General features: G+C 37.0%; 1 protein-coding gene across 1 annotated transcript; it reads left to right on the forward strand.

Annotated features, from left to right (window-relative positions):
* The first annotated feature begins 6,007 nt into the window (after positions 1-6,007).
* LOC130846116 (olfactory receptor 1L8-like) lies at positions 6,008-6,964 on the forward strand. Its single transcript, XM_057724134.1, has one exon. It carries the CDS (start codon positions 6,020-6,022, stop codon positions 6,962-6,964), a length of 945 nt encoding a protein of 314 aa, XP_057580117.1. The 5' UTR covers positions 6,008-6,019.
* The last annotated feature ends 7,340 nt before the right edge of the window (positions 6,965-14,304 follow it).

Raw genomic sequence — 14,304 nt, forward strand, 5'->3', positions numbered from 1 at the left:
TCATTTTACTATATAAAAATTGTACCTCAATTTAAAAAAAAAAAGTTGGGTAAATTGGAGATTTAGAGTAAAGGCTTTGGGGACAATTGAGCACTGGTGCACAATATAGATTAATACCAGCCAATTTGTGCTCCATCTGAATACAAGGAATGAGAGGGTCAAGGGTGATGCTACCTATCACCTCACAAAATTTATCTTCACCTCACCAATTTTATCTGTCTTGTGAATTCAATTGATTTGACTTGAGGATAACACTTTCATGTCCACACAAAAGGAGATATTGTGGCTCAGAATTCTATTTAAATTTCTCTATATTTGACTGTGTATATTCCTAAAGGAAAATGTCCTGGGTTGTGATTCCACTAGTGGGACCAAATTAAGACTGACCACAGATAATGCATCACTCCTTCCTATTAGAGGTAATCCCATCATCCTTTGCTTTTCTACTCCTTTCTTGAAATGGACAAAAGAAGCAGCTCTGGAGAGCCTCATCTTGCTACATGCCTATGGAAGATAGTAGAGCTGAACCAGAGATGATTATCCAGAGAAGACCAGTCTGGGTTAGGACAGGTAGTAATTGGGAAAAGTGGCAGAACTAAGGCAATTGAGAAGAGATAACACAATGGGAAATAGGGGCAGGAAAGGGTTTCATCAGCTCTTTCTTAAGAAACTACTTCAAAGTAAGAGTATAATGCTCTTAACTGTTTCTCTCATATGCAGTGCTGAGTCATGGCCAGTAAGGAGATATTCGAGGATTCATTTTTGCATGAGACAAAGAATTGGGCCAGAGCCATTCTTTAACAATTTCCTGAGATTTTTTTATAAGCTCTTTATTGGAGTATAATTGCTTTATACTTTTATGCCAGTTTCTGCTGTACAACAAAGTGAATCAGCTGTGTTTATACATATATCCCCATATCCCCTCCCTCCCACAACTCCTTCCCACCCTCCCTATCCCACCCCTCTAAGTCATCACCAATCATCAAGTTGATCTCCCTGTGTTATGCAGCAGCTTCCCACTAGCTATCTCTTTTACATTTGGTAGTGTATATATGTCAATTCCTGACACATTTTATATACAATTTAGAGACAAGACATCAATGAATTCCTTAAAGACCAGGTTAGACAATAGTAAGTTGGGATTATCATTTTAGTCACATATTGTTGCTACATTTATCACCCGGATTCTCTGTAGCACTAAGAGGGTGCCTGCCTTTGAACCTCAGTGACATACTGTGACTGTCAGCTAACAACTGCTACTTTATGTTTCTGTAACCCAGATGACACCCTGGTTAGAGTAAGAACCTGAATATGAGAGAGACACGTTGCTATCCTGTGCCCTGTGCTGGACTCTAATTTGGTCTTTTAACTACATCAGATTTGAATGTGGATGGAAAACTATACTGGAAGGAATTCAAAAGGTTAAAAACAGAACTGCCATATGATCCAGCAATGTCATTTCTGGGTATTAACCTGAAGAAAACAAAAACACTAATTCAAAAAAAAAAAATGCACCGTAATGTTCATTGAAACATTGTTTACCATAAAGAAGGTATGAAAGCTGTGTCCATCAGTAGAAGAATAGATTTAAAAAAAAAAAACTGTGATATGCATATAAAATGGAATATTACACAGTCATTAAAAATGAAATCTTGCCATTTGCAGCAAGATGGATGGACCTAGAGGGTATTATGCTAAGTGAAATGTCACACTGAGAAAGAAAAATACTATATGATCTCACTTTAATGTGGAGTCTAAAAACAAGAAAACATACAAAACAAAACAAAACAAAATGAAACAAACTCATAGATACACAGACAGATGGGTGGTAGCCAAAGGGGATCAGCTTTGGAGGGGATGGGGGAGAGTTGAAGGGGATTAAGAGGTATGAACTTGCAGTTATAAATAAATAAGCTGTGGAGATGTAATATACATCATAAGAAATATGGTAATAATATTGTAATAACTTTGTATGGGAACAGATGGTTACAGACTCACAGATACAGAGAAAGAACTAGTGGTTACCAGTGTAGAGAAGGAAGAAGGGAGGGGAAATAGAGGGGTAAGGAATTTTTAAAAAAGGGTTATTATGGGATTATATGAACTCATGTAAGTGAAGCTATTGAAAACTGTAAAGCACTATAGAATTTAAAGAATCTTGCACTGAGTAAAAACAAAAAACTAAATAAAAAAATTTTCCCCTAAAAAAAAAGTAGAGAAAGACAAATGCTGTATGATATCACTTATATGTGGACTATTAAAAAAACAAACTACTGAAAACCAAAAAAAGGGACAGACTCATAGATACATAGAACAAAGTATAGGTTAGCAGTGGGGAGAGAGAGGGGGAAGAGGCCAGATAGGGGTAGGGGATTAAGAGGTACAAACCACTATGTAGAAAATAAATAACCTACAAGGATATATTGTTCTGCACAGGGAATATACCCAATATTTTACAATAACTATAAATGGATATAATTTTTAAAAATTATGAATTGCTATGTTGGATACCCAAAACTTATATAATATTGTACATCAATTATACCTCAATTAAAAAAAAAAAACTTTTAAAGAAAGACATCTGCTGAGTGGGCAGAATTTAAATTTCTCACCAAAACAAATCAATAAGTTGTAATTATGTGAGAGTATGGATGTATTAACTAACATTATTGTGGAAATTATTGTGCAATAAATACATCTATCAAGTCATTGTGTTTTACACCCTAAACTTACACAATATTATATGTCAACCATCCCAATACAGCTGGAAATAAATAAGTAAATAAATAATTTGTTGGAAGAATGAATAGAAACAAGAGAAAGATGAAGGCCACATGAAGAGTAAGTGCAAAAGCAGGACCCAAACCCAGGGCTTTCTGTCTGTGTAGTACTTACTGTTATATGCAGATTAAAATTTTAAAATTCAACTCAAATCTAAGGGAGAAGACACAGATGTTTTGTGTGAGACGGTGGTTTACTCTGAGGGCAGTAGCAAAATATGTTTCATTTCCTGTAACATTGTGTATGGTGTTCACCATAAGACACAATATTCTCAGTATAAAACTCAAAAGGAAATTTCATCTCTGGTTTCAGTGCCAGAAAGAATTGTTATGCTCATTTTTCAGATGAAGGAACTGATGCTTGTAGAGGCTAAGTAACGCCTTAAAAGCAACTACAAAGTGGCAAGGCGAGCATTCTAATAAATAGTCTCCTTCCCTCAACACTTAACCTCAAAACACTACTCTGAGACTAAACTCTGAAATACATGCTTTTTTTTTTCTAAGCCCCTTTGCTAAATATGACAATAACTTTGGCCTGACCGTGTCCTTTAAGTATACATTAACATTAACCTAATCCCACATAGAAAAAGAATCTAATCCACAAGCCTCCCCAGACACTGGAAAGCACATACACACCATTGATCTCCCCCACTGAATCCCCTGAAAACTGCAACCTCCTCATATTGACTTAGGACCTGCCCGATTATAGAACACACTTTGGTCAACATCTGAATCCCTTAAAATAGAAACATTCACCCACATAAGTGTTTGTCCACCCTTAATAACCCGTAGTTGGGGAAATTGAAGCATGTCCTTAAGATGTTGCAGTGAGGTTCAGAAGCGCTGAGATTAGTCCCAACATCTAAACAGGAAGCCTCAGGGGTCCCTTTGTCCCCTTGGAATCAGCTGTGCCAGCCATGATTCCCATTCTGTTTTCTCTGCCTAGAGAGATCCAAGGACAAACTCCCCAGAGAGGTCATCACACCGCAACTCCCTCAGCCTAACAAGTGCCCCAGAGGCCAGCAGAGCAGACCTCAGACTCATGAGAAGCTGGCTGGGCTACAACAATCAGGAAAGTCCTCCCACTTGAGCCAGAGCATCTCTGCCTCCTCAGATCTGGAGCTGGGAGAGCAACATTGTGCTAGGGACCAGGCGTTAGGAAAGAAATGGGGATTTGAGGCCAGGGAAGGGAAACTGGTTATCCCTACATCAGTTCCTCCCTTCTTTCCTGCTTCTCTCCTTGTCAATCAGCCCCGAACTTCATGAGAGATACATGACGAAGCTGAGCTTTGGCTAAGAAGCAGACTTGGACCTGATGAACAGATGTGGTACAGATTAGCTTCTGAAGAGACTGGAAAGGCAAGAAAAGCATCTAGACGTGGAGGTGAGTTCAGGAAGCTGGCCACCCACTTGGCTACTCCAACTCAGTTTGGTACCTTACTCTTTTCTTCTGGATACTTTCAAATATCTCATGGATTGAGAAGGCATAATGTCCAAGCAAATCTTCTATATGGCATTCTCATTTCCTTAATGAGAATGTGGATTTTTGTGTCCAATATTACACATGAAGTAACTGAGGTTTAAAAATGTTTAGTAAGTTACAACTAAAATGTGTTTATCTATTCAATTAATATATTAATGTAGTAATCATTAATTAATGATTAATATATGAATGGTTAATAGATTAATGTATTAATACATCAATGTATATTAATAATACACCAATGTACGTTCAACATTTCTGAAAAAATATGCTGCCTCTAAAAAAATGATTTTAAACACTTTCATGATATATGTATGTTCATTGTAGAGATTTTTATAGTAACCAATATACAAATAATGTCTCAAAATGTTTGAAAATTCCTATGGAATATGTCTATTCACAAGATATGGATGAATATGCTGACTATAAAAAATTTGATTTTAAAGCACTTTGCTGATGCAAGTTTTTTCATTACATAGTTTTTTTTGCAATACCAAGAAACAGATGCCTTTTTGATGTCCATCACTGGATAACTGGATATGACTGAAAAAAGCTATGAACAGGTTTGTCATAGATATTTTTGAATGAATACATGAAAAAGGAATTTTTAAAACATGAATTGAATAGTCAACAAAGGATACCCAACCTGTATACATGTGATTTAGGACAGGGGATTAAAGGAAGGAAAAACAATTTACGAAAGAGGGGAGACTTGCACAGACTGGTAATGGTAGTATCCCATGAGGTAGGGGGGATGAACCTCTCATTCTGTGCATAGACAAGGAAAAAACACTGTTGAACAGGATTCAACATTCCTTTAGGATTTGCCCTGTTGGTTATTTTGGCAAATGATTATTTCTTTTTTTTTTTACTTAATTTTTTTTTTTGGCTGCATTGGGTCTTCGTTGCTGTGCGCGGGCTGCTCATTGCGGTGGCTTCTCCTGTTGTGCAGCACAGGCTCTAGGTGCATGGGCTTCAGTAGTTGTGTCACACAGGCTCAACAGATGTGCCTCATGGGCTCTAGAGCACAGGCTCAATAGTTGTGGTACATGGGCTTAGTTGCTCTACAGTATGTGGGATCTTCCCGGACTAGGGATCGAACCCATGTCCCCTATATTGGCATGGAGATTCTTAACTACTGCACCATGAGGGAAGCCCAGCAAATGCTTGTTTCTATCCAAAACATGCAAAGTTAAAATCTAGTATTATAACAACTTAATTTGCTTTGATAAGGCATGAGGGTCCTGTCACTTCCCTAACTAAAATACTCTCCATCTCCATGGCCCAGCCATCTCCAATCTTTTTACTGCTCTATTTTGTTAACAAAATGTATCCCTACCTGATATTATAATAGATCTTCTGTTTGCTGATAATCTGTCTCCCAAACTACAGCATGAATTACAAAAGCAAAGACAAAGATTTCTCTGTTTTATTGCTATGTTTGCAGCAGGGAAACAGTGCTTCTGCCAGAATGCAATCTAAGGAACTTGACTCAGAGAGGTCTGCCTCTGATGGTTTGTAAAGGAAAGCTCTTCTCCTATCCCTCCAGCTTTCAATAGGAAGCCCTTATGGTGCCCATGGACTTGGGAACAGAGGACCACATCCAAGGATAATGAGCTTGACAAGCTTTCCCTGAGCAGCTGCTAACAGGGACCAAATAGAGGAAACAAAGACTTGCTGGGTTCTCATGATTTGTGCTATGCAATTGGAGCATGATAAATGACAAAACTTCTTGTGTATAACTAGACCCAAGTCAATGGAAAGACTCAACCAAACCAGCGGTGTGTCTGAGTTCATCCTCCTGGGACTCTCCTCCCGGCCTGAGGACCAGAAACCACTCTTTATCCTCTTCCTCACTATATACCTGGTCACCATAACAGGGAACCTGCTCAACATCCTGGCCATCCACTCTGACCCCCAGCTCCAGACCCCCATGTATTTCTTCTTGAGCTTCCTGTCTTTCACTGACATTTGTTTCACCACAACCATTGTCCCCAGGATGCTGGTGAACTTCCTTTCAGTGAAAACCATTTCCTATGCTGGGAGTCTGACCCAGATGTATTTTATATACGCTTTAGGCAACACTGACAGCTGCCTTCTTGTAGTCATGGCCTTTGACCGCTATGTGGCCATCTGTAATCCCTTTCACTATATCACCACCATGAGCCACCACCACTGTGCCCTGCTGGTGGCCTTCTCCTGCTCAGTGCCTCACTTCCACTCACTCTTACACACACTTCTGCTGAATCAGCTCACCTTCTGTAACTCTAATGTTATCCATCACTTCCTCTATGACTTCAGCCCTCTGGTGAAATTGTCTTGCTCCTCCACACTTGTCAATGAAATTGTGATGATGACAGAAGGATCTGTTTTTTTGGTGACCCCCTTTCTGTTTATTGCTTTCTCTTATGTACAAATTCTCATCGCAGTTCTCAAAATTCCCTCAGCTGCTGGGAAACGCAAAGCCTTCTCCACTTGTGGCTCTCACCTCACTGTGGTAGCACTCTTTTATGGAAGCATCTTCTATGTCTATTTACAGCCTGTGTCCACCTACACTGTCAGGGCCCACATGGCAACCATTGTCTACACAGTTCTGTCCTCCATGCTCAATCCTTTTATCTACAGCCTGAGAAACAAAGACCTGAAACAGGGCCTGAGGAAGCTGGTGGGCAGGAGGAAACCCCAGGCAGCACCCTCTTGATGAACCCACGTGTGGAATCTTCCCCCTGAATCTGGTTTTTGCCCATTCTTGGTGAACAAGCAAGAGGTTAGCATTTTTAACCCATGTGCCACACGGCTGTTGTAGGTGCTTACATCCATTACTGATGGTCCATCAATTGTCTCTGCCTCTGCTTAAATCACGTTACTCTTCCTCACTGTTTCGCCTCCTTCTTATGAAGATTCATCACATCTCATCTTCCAAATGAGATGCTTTAAACTAATCCTTTTTCCACAGATATTTTCTAAACAAATTTATCTCTTCTAAGATTTATCCTCCAAAATCCTTCACATTTCACTTATATTGCTAAAAATAATTACTTAATTTGTAGCCGTCTATGACTTTGCAAACTTTTGAAAGAGGAAAGGAAAAAACAAGAGAGGAAAGTGGAGGAAAAGGAGAAAGAATACATTACAACTAATTATCAATTTGAAGATTTTTATAATTCCTTATATTTCTCTTTCAAAATTTTTTCTTGTTTGAAACTTGTTTTCACTTTTCCTCTTCTCTTGTTTTTCTATTCCTCCTTTATTATATTGCTATGACTCCATTTCTTTCCACTTTCCTCATTTTTTTACCAAACAATTAAAAATTGCTAATGACCAGAAGGAACAAGAATCAAGAAATTACCAATTCCACAGTGGGGATGTTGAAACCTTTCTTTCCTTTATCTATCCCTAAAGCTATATGTTTAAAATATATATTTTAATACTCATTCTAGAAACTTCAACTCTTAAGTGTCTAACTTACACAAATATTGTCATAACTGCATGTTGAGTACTTAGATTTTATTTTATTTTAGCAAATTCTATTTTAAAACATAAAAATAGGCTAAAACAAAATCCTATCAACAGCAAATAGAGAAATTAATTATGATTAATTGCATAGAATATAACAATATGCAGCATATATTCTGTATAGTCATTGGAGTAAGAAAGGAAGTGCAGAGGGGGACAGAGAGGGAGAAAATTATCACTTTTTAACACATATTTGTAATGTATGAATTTATTCAAGTAAATATCATTAGCTCATGAAATTTGAAACTTAATAAATCAGATGACTAAGGCAATGGTGAAAGACTTTCTTTGTGAGATATTAGCTGAAGAGAAACTTTCTAGGTGCTTGCAATCTGAAAAACACCGTTATTTGGTTTTTTCATCTGAATGAAAATTTGAGATAATATAGAATTCTAGGTACCAAAACTTTTGGAACTTTAAGGGCACATCTCACTGTTGTGTTGCATCAGGTGTTTTCAGTGAGAAACAAGAGGTCAGTCTAATGTGTCCTCTGTGGTCTCCTCCCCTAACCACAGTCTATAGATACCCTACACCAAACATCGTCACTGCTTAGGTTTAGGAAAGCGGATCCTGATTCCACCCACTATACTTCAAGCCTAGGCACAGGGGCTTGGTCATTGTCCTTGAAAACACAACAAATTCTAAAATTTAAATGGAAATGAAATGAACTCAAACAGCCATACTATTTGGAAAAAAATAACAAAATTGTAGGACATACATTATCTAATTTCAAGACTCACTACAAAGGTAAAGTAATTAATAAGTGTAATATTTGTATAAGAACTCACAAATAGAGCTATGTAACAGAATAGAGAACTCATAAATAAATATTTATTTACATATGGCAAAGTGCCAGTGTAATTTAATGGGGAAGGAAGGAATCATTGAATACATCAGGCTTGAGTAACTGCAAATGCACACAGAAAACAAATAAACCTACTCCACACGATACACAAAAATTAATTCAAAGGGACTTATAGCCCTAAATGTGAGGAATAAAACTGTAAAATTTCTTGAGGAAAGCATAAACTGTAAAATTTCTTGAGAAAAGCTATACATAAAGCAAACATATATATATGTATATATACGACCTTGAGATGAGTGACAATTTCTAGGTTGGAAAGGAAAATGACTAATCATAAAAGAAAACTTATTAAATTACATTTCACCAAAATTTAAGACTTCTGCTTATGAAAAGAAACCTTAAGAGAGTGAAAAGGGGAAAAAATATTGACAATACATATATCTGACAAAAGACATATCCAGAATATATAAAGAACTCATACAAATCAATAAGAAAATGCATACAACTCAATTTTTAAAAACAGGCAAAAAAAAAAACTTTAAACAAACATTTTACAAAAGAAGATATTCAAATGGCTTATATCACATGTGAAGAGATACTCAACATCATTACTTAACAGATAAATATAAATTAAAATCACAGTGTGATACTTCTGAACAGTCAATAGAATGGCTACAGTTAAAAAGACAATAAATATTTTCATAGGATTTGGAGAAACTGAAACTCTCAGATTTTGATGGTGGGAATACACAATTATGCAGTCACTTTGGAAAACAGTAAACATACAAGTACCTTATGTCTATTAAAAATTTATAAAAATATTCATAGCAGCTTTTTCCATATTAGGAAAAACTAAACACAACCCAAATGTTCATCAACAAGAAATAGATGACCAAGTGATCAGTAAAAATCTATACACTTAAGATTTGAGTCATTTTACTATATAAAAATTACACCTCAATTAAAAAAAGAAGTTGGCTAAGCTGGAGATTTAGAGTAAAGGCTTTGGGGATATTCAGCACTGGTGCACAATATAGATTAATACCAGCCAAATGTGTGCTTCATCTGAATACAGGGAATGAGAGGGTCGGGGTGATGCTACCCACCACCTCACAAAGTTTATCTTCACCTCACCAATTTTCTCTGTCTTGTGAATCCAGTTGATTTGACTTGAAGATAATATCTGCATGTCCACACAAAAGGAAACATTACTGCTCAGAATTCTATTTAAATTCCTCCAAATTTGACTGTGCACATTCCTAAAGGAAAATGTCCTGGATCGTGACTTCCATAGTGGGGCCAAATTAAGACTGATCACGGATAATGCCTCACTCCTTCCTATTACAGGTAATCCCATCATCCTTTGCCTTTCTACTCCTTCCTAAAAATAGACAAAAGCAGCAGCTTTGGAGAGCCTCGTCTTACTACATGCCTATAGAGGGCGGTAGAGCTGAACCAGAGATGATTATCCAGAGAAGCCCAGTCTCAGTTAGGACAGGTACTAATCTGGAAAAGTGGAAGAACTAAGGCAGTTGAAGAGAGATCACATAATGGGAAATAAGGGCAGGAAAGGGATTCATCATTCCTTTGTTAAGAAACTACCTCAAAGCAAGTATGTAATGTTCTTTTTTTTTTAATTTTATTTATTTATTATTTTTTGGGGGTACACCAAGTTCAATCATCTGTTTTTATACACATATCCCCATATTCCATCCCCCCCTTGACTCCCCCCCACCCTCCCCGTCCCAGTCCTCTAAGGCATCTTCCATCCTCGAGTTGAACTCCCTTTGTTATACAGCAACTTCCCACTGGCTATCTATTTTACAGTTGGTAGTATATATATGTCTGTGCTACTCTCTCACTTTGTGTCAGCTTCCCCTTCACCCCCCGCCCCCCCCCAAACCTCGAGTTCTCCAGTCCATTTTCTGTATCTATGTCCTTGTTCTTGTCTTGTCACTGAGTTCATCAGTACCATTTTTAGATTCCGTATATATGAGTTAGCATACAATATTTGTCTTTCTCTTTCTGACTTACTTCACTCTGTATGACAGACTGTAGGTCTATCCACCTCATTACATATAGCTCCATCTCATCCCTTTTTATAGCTGAGTAATATTCCATTGTATATATATGCCACATCTTCTGTATCCATTCATTTGTTGATGGGCATTTAGGTTGCTTCCATGTCCTGGCTATTGTAAATAGTGCTGCAATAAACATTATGGTACATGTTTCTTTTGGGATTATGGTTTTCTTTGGGTATATGCCCAGAAGTGGGATTACTGGATCATATGGTCATTCTATTTTTAGTTTTTTAAGGAACCTCCAAATTGTTTTCCATAGTGGCTGTACCAACTTACAGTCCCACCAACAGGGCAAGAGAGTTCCCTTTTCTCCACACCCTCTCCAACATTTGTTGTTTCCAGATTTTGTGATGATGGCCATTCTGATTGGTGTGAGGTGATAGCTCATTGTGGCTTTGACTTGCATTTCTCTGATGATTAGTGATGTTGAGCATCTTTTCATGTTTTTGTTGGCCATCTGTATGTCTTCTTTGGAGAAATGTCTATTTAGGTCTTCTGCCCATTTGTGGATTGGGTTATTTGCTTCTTTGGTATTAAGCTTCATGAGCTGCTTGTATATTTTGGAGGTTAATCCTTTGTCCGTTGTTTCATAGGCAATTATTTTTTCCCATTCTGAGGGTTGCCTTCTAGTCTTGTTTATGGTTTCTTTTGCTGTGCAAAAGCTTTTAAGTTTCATGAGGTCCCATTTGTTTATTCTTGATTTGATTTCCATGATTCTAGGAGGTGGGTCAAAAAGGATCTTGCTTTGATGTATGTCATAGAGTGTTCTGCCTATGTTTTCCACTAGAATGTAATGTTCTTAACTGTTTCTCTCATATGTAGTGCTGAGTCATGGCCAATACAAGAAGATATTCCAGGATTCATGTTTCTAAGAGACAGTGAATTGGACCAAAGCCACACTACAACAATTTCCTAAGACCTTTTAAATACAGTTTGGAGAGAAGACATCAATCAGTGTGCCTTAAAGGCCTGCCTAGATGATAGTAAGTTGGGATTATCATTTTAGTCACATTTTGTTGTTACTTTTATCACACTGATTCTCTTTAGCACTAAGAGGGCACCTGCTTTTGAAACTGAGTGGCATACTGTGACTGTCAGCTAACAACTGCTACTTTATGTTTCTGTAACCAAGATAACACCCCAGTTAAAGCAAGTACCTGAGTATGAAGGAGGCATATTGCTATCCTCTGCCCCATATGTTGGAATCTAATTTGGTCTTTTAACACACCAGATATGAATGTGGGTGGAAAACTATACCAGCAGGTACTCAAGGAGTCACAGTGATGTCCAAGAGGGGAAAATTGTCATAACACAGTTGTCACATATTAGTGATTTCACCCTGGAACTTCACAAAAATGATTTGGGGAAGGCTTTGTGATACTTGAACTAAACTGCAACTGCTAAGTGAATATAGTCACCTGGTAATCTCTTAAGGAACACAACACTATTTTGGTGCACATAGTGTACTTGAATTCGTCTCATGTCATGAATACTCATGGCAACAACACTTGTGATCACATAATTTTGGCCATGAAACCAAGGGGGACTTAGGAAACTGGGATCTTGATTTAGTGTGTTAAGTAGAAATTGCTTTCCTGAAGTCTCACTGTTATAGTCTACTGGTCACTAGAGGGATTCCTCTCCAGGAAACTGGCTGAACTTGGCGTTTGGCTCAGAAATATTTGAATAGACTATGCATATGCAGAGGACTTCTATCAAACATTTAAAGAAGAGTTCATGAACACCTATCCTTCTCAAACTATTCCAAAAAATAGAAGAGGAAGGAACACCTCTAAACTTATTCTATAGCCAGCATCACCCTCATAGCAAAACCAGACAAAGATACCACAAAAAGAAAATGACAGTTCAATATCTCTAATTAATATAGATGCAAAACTCCTAAACAACATATTAGCAAACCAAATTCAAAAATACATTAAAAATATTATATACCATGATCAAACAGCATTTATCCCAGGGATGCAAGGATGGTTCGACATCCACAAATCAATCAACTTGAAACACCATATTAACAAATGAAGGGTAAAAAGTACATGATCATCTCAATAGATCCAGAAAAAGCTTTTCACAAAATTCCACCTCTATTGCTGATAAAAACTATCAATAAAGTCAGCATAGAGGGAATATACCTCAACATAATAAAGCTCATATATGACAAAACCACAGCCAACATCATGCTCAATGCTGAAAAGCTGAAAGCATTTCCATGAAGATCAGAAACAACACAGGGATGCCCACTCTTGCCACTTTTATTCAATATAGTGTTGGAAGTTCTAGCCACAGCAATCAGAAAAGAAATAAAAGGAATTCAAATTGGAAAAGAAGCAGTAAAATTGTCATCGTTTGCAGATGACAGGATACCATAGATAGAAAATCCTAATGACATTACCAAAAAATTACTAGAACTAATAAATGAATTCAGTAAAGTTGCAAAATACAAAATTAATATACATAAATCTGTTGTGCTTTTGTATGGTTATAATAAACTATCAGAAAGAGAAAGCAAGAAAACAATCCCATTCACAATTGTATCAAAAAGAATAAAATACTTAGGAATAAATCTAACCAAAGAATTACAAGATTTGAATTCCGAAAACTGTAAGACACTGATGAAAGAAATCAAAGAAGACACACAAAAAAGGAAAGCTATTTCATACTCATGGGTTGGAAAAATTAATATTTTTTAAATGACTATATTATCCAAGGCAATCTACATATTCAATGCAATCCTTATCAAAATACCAGAGACATCTCTCACAAAACTAGAGCAAATAATTTTTAAATTTGCATGGAAACACAAAAGACTCTGAATAATCAAAGCAACCTTGAAAAAGAAGAACAAAGCTGGAGGTATCACACTCCTGGAATATAAAATATACCTCAGCCACAGTAATATAAACAGCCTGGTACTGGCACAAAACCATTTAATGGAACAGAATAGGAAGCCCAGAAATAAATCCACACTTATATGGTCACTAATCTATGACAGCAGTGGCAAGGATAGACAATAGGGAAAAGGCAGCCTCTTCAATAAATAGCGTTTGGAAAACTGAACAACTGCATGCCAAAAAATCAAACTGGACTCCTTTCTCACACCATACAAAAATAAACTCCTAATGGATTAACAACTTCATTGTAAGACTGGAAACCATAAAACTCCTAGAAGAAAACATATACAGTAAACTCTTTGACATTGGTCTTAGCAATATTTTTTGGATCTGCTCCTCAGGCAAGGGAAACAAAGCAAAAAAATAAATAGATAATTGGGACTACATCAAACTAAAGAGCTTTTGCAAAGAAATTATCAACAAAACTAAAGGCAGCCCACTGAAGGTGAAAGAAATTTGCAAGTGATATATCCAATAAGGGGTTAATATCAAGAATATATAAAGGACACATACAAGTCAACATCAGAAAGACAAACATCGAAAAATCACTAATCATCAGGAAAATGCAAATCAAAACCGTAATGAGATACCACCTTACAACTGTCAGAATGGCTGTTATCAAAAAGACAAAGCACAATAACTGTTAGGGAGGCTGTGGAGAAAAGGGAACTCTCATGCACTGTTGGTGGGATTGTAAATTGGTCCAGCCACTACAGAAAACAGTATG

This window comes from Hippopotamus amphibius, chromosome 2 (assembly GCF_030028045.1).
Source record: "Hippopotamus amphibius kiboko isolate mHipAmp2 chromosome 2, mHipAmp2.hap2, whole genome shotgun sequence".
In the NCBI taxonomy this organism is placed as follows: domain Eukaryota; kingdom Metazoa; phylum Chordata; class Mammalia; order Artiodactyla; family Hippopotamidae; genus Hippopotamus; species Hippopotamus amphibius.

What these genes read in the sequence shown, in the direction of transcription:
- LOC130846116 (XM_057724134.1), top strand. Translation starts at nt 6,020, where the DNA reads ATGGAAAGACTCAACCAAACCAGCGGTGTGTCTGAGTTCATCCTCCTG.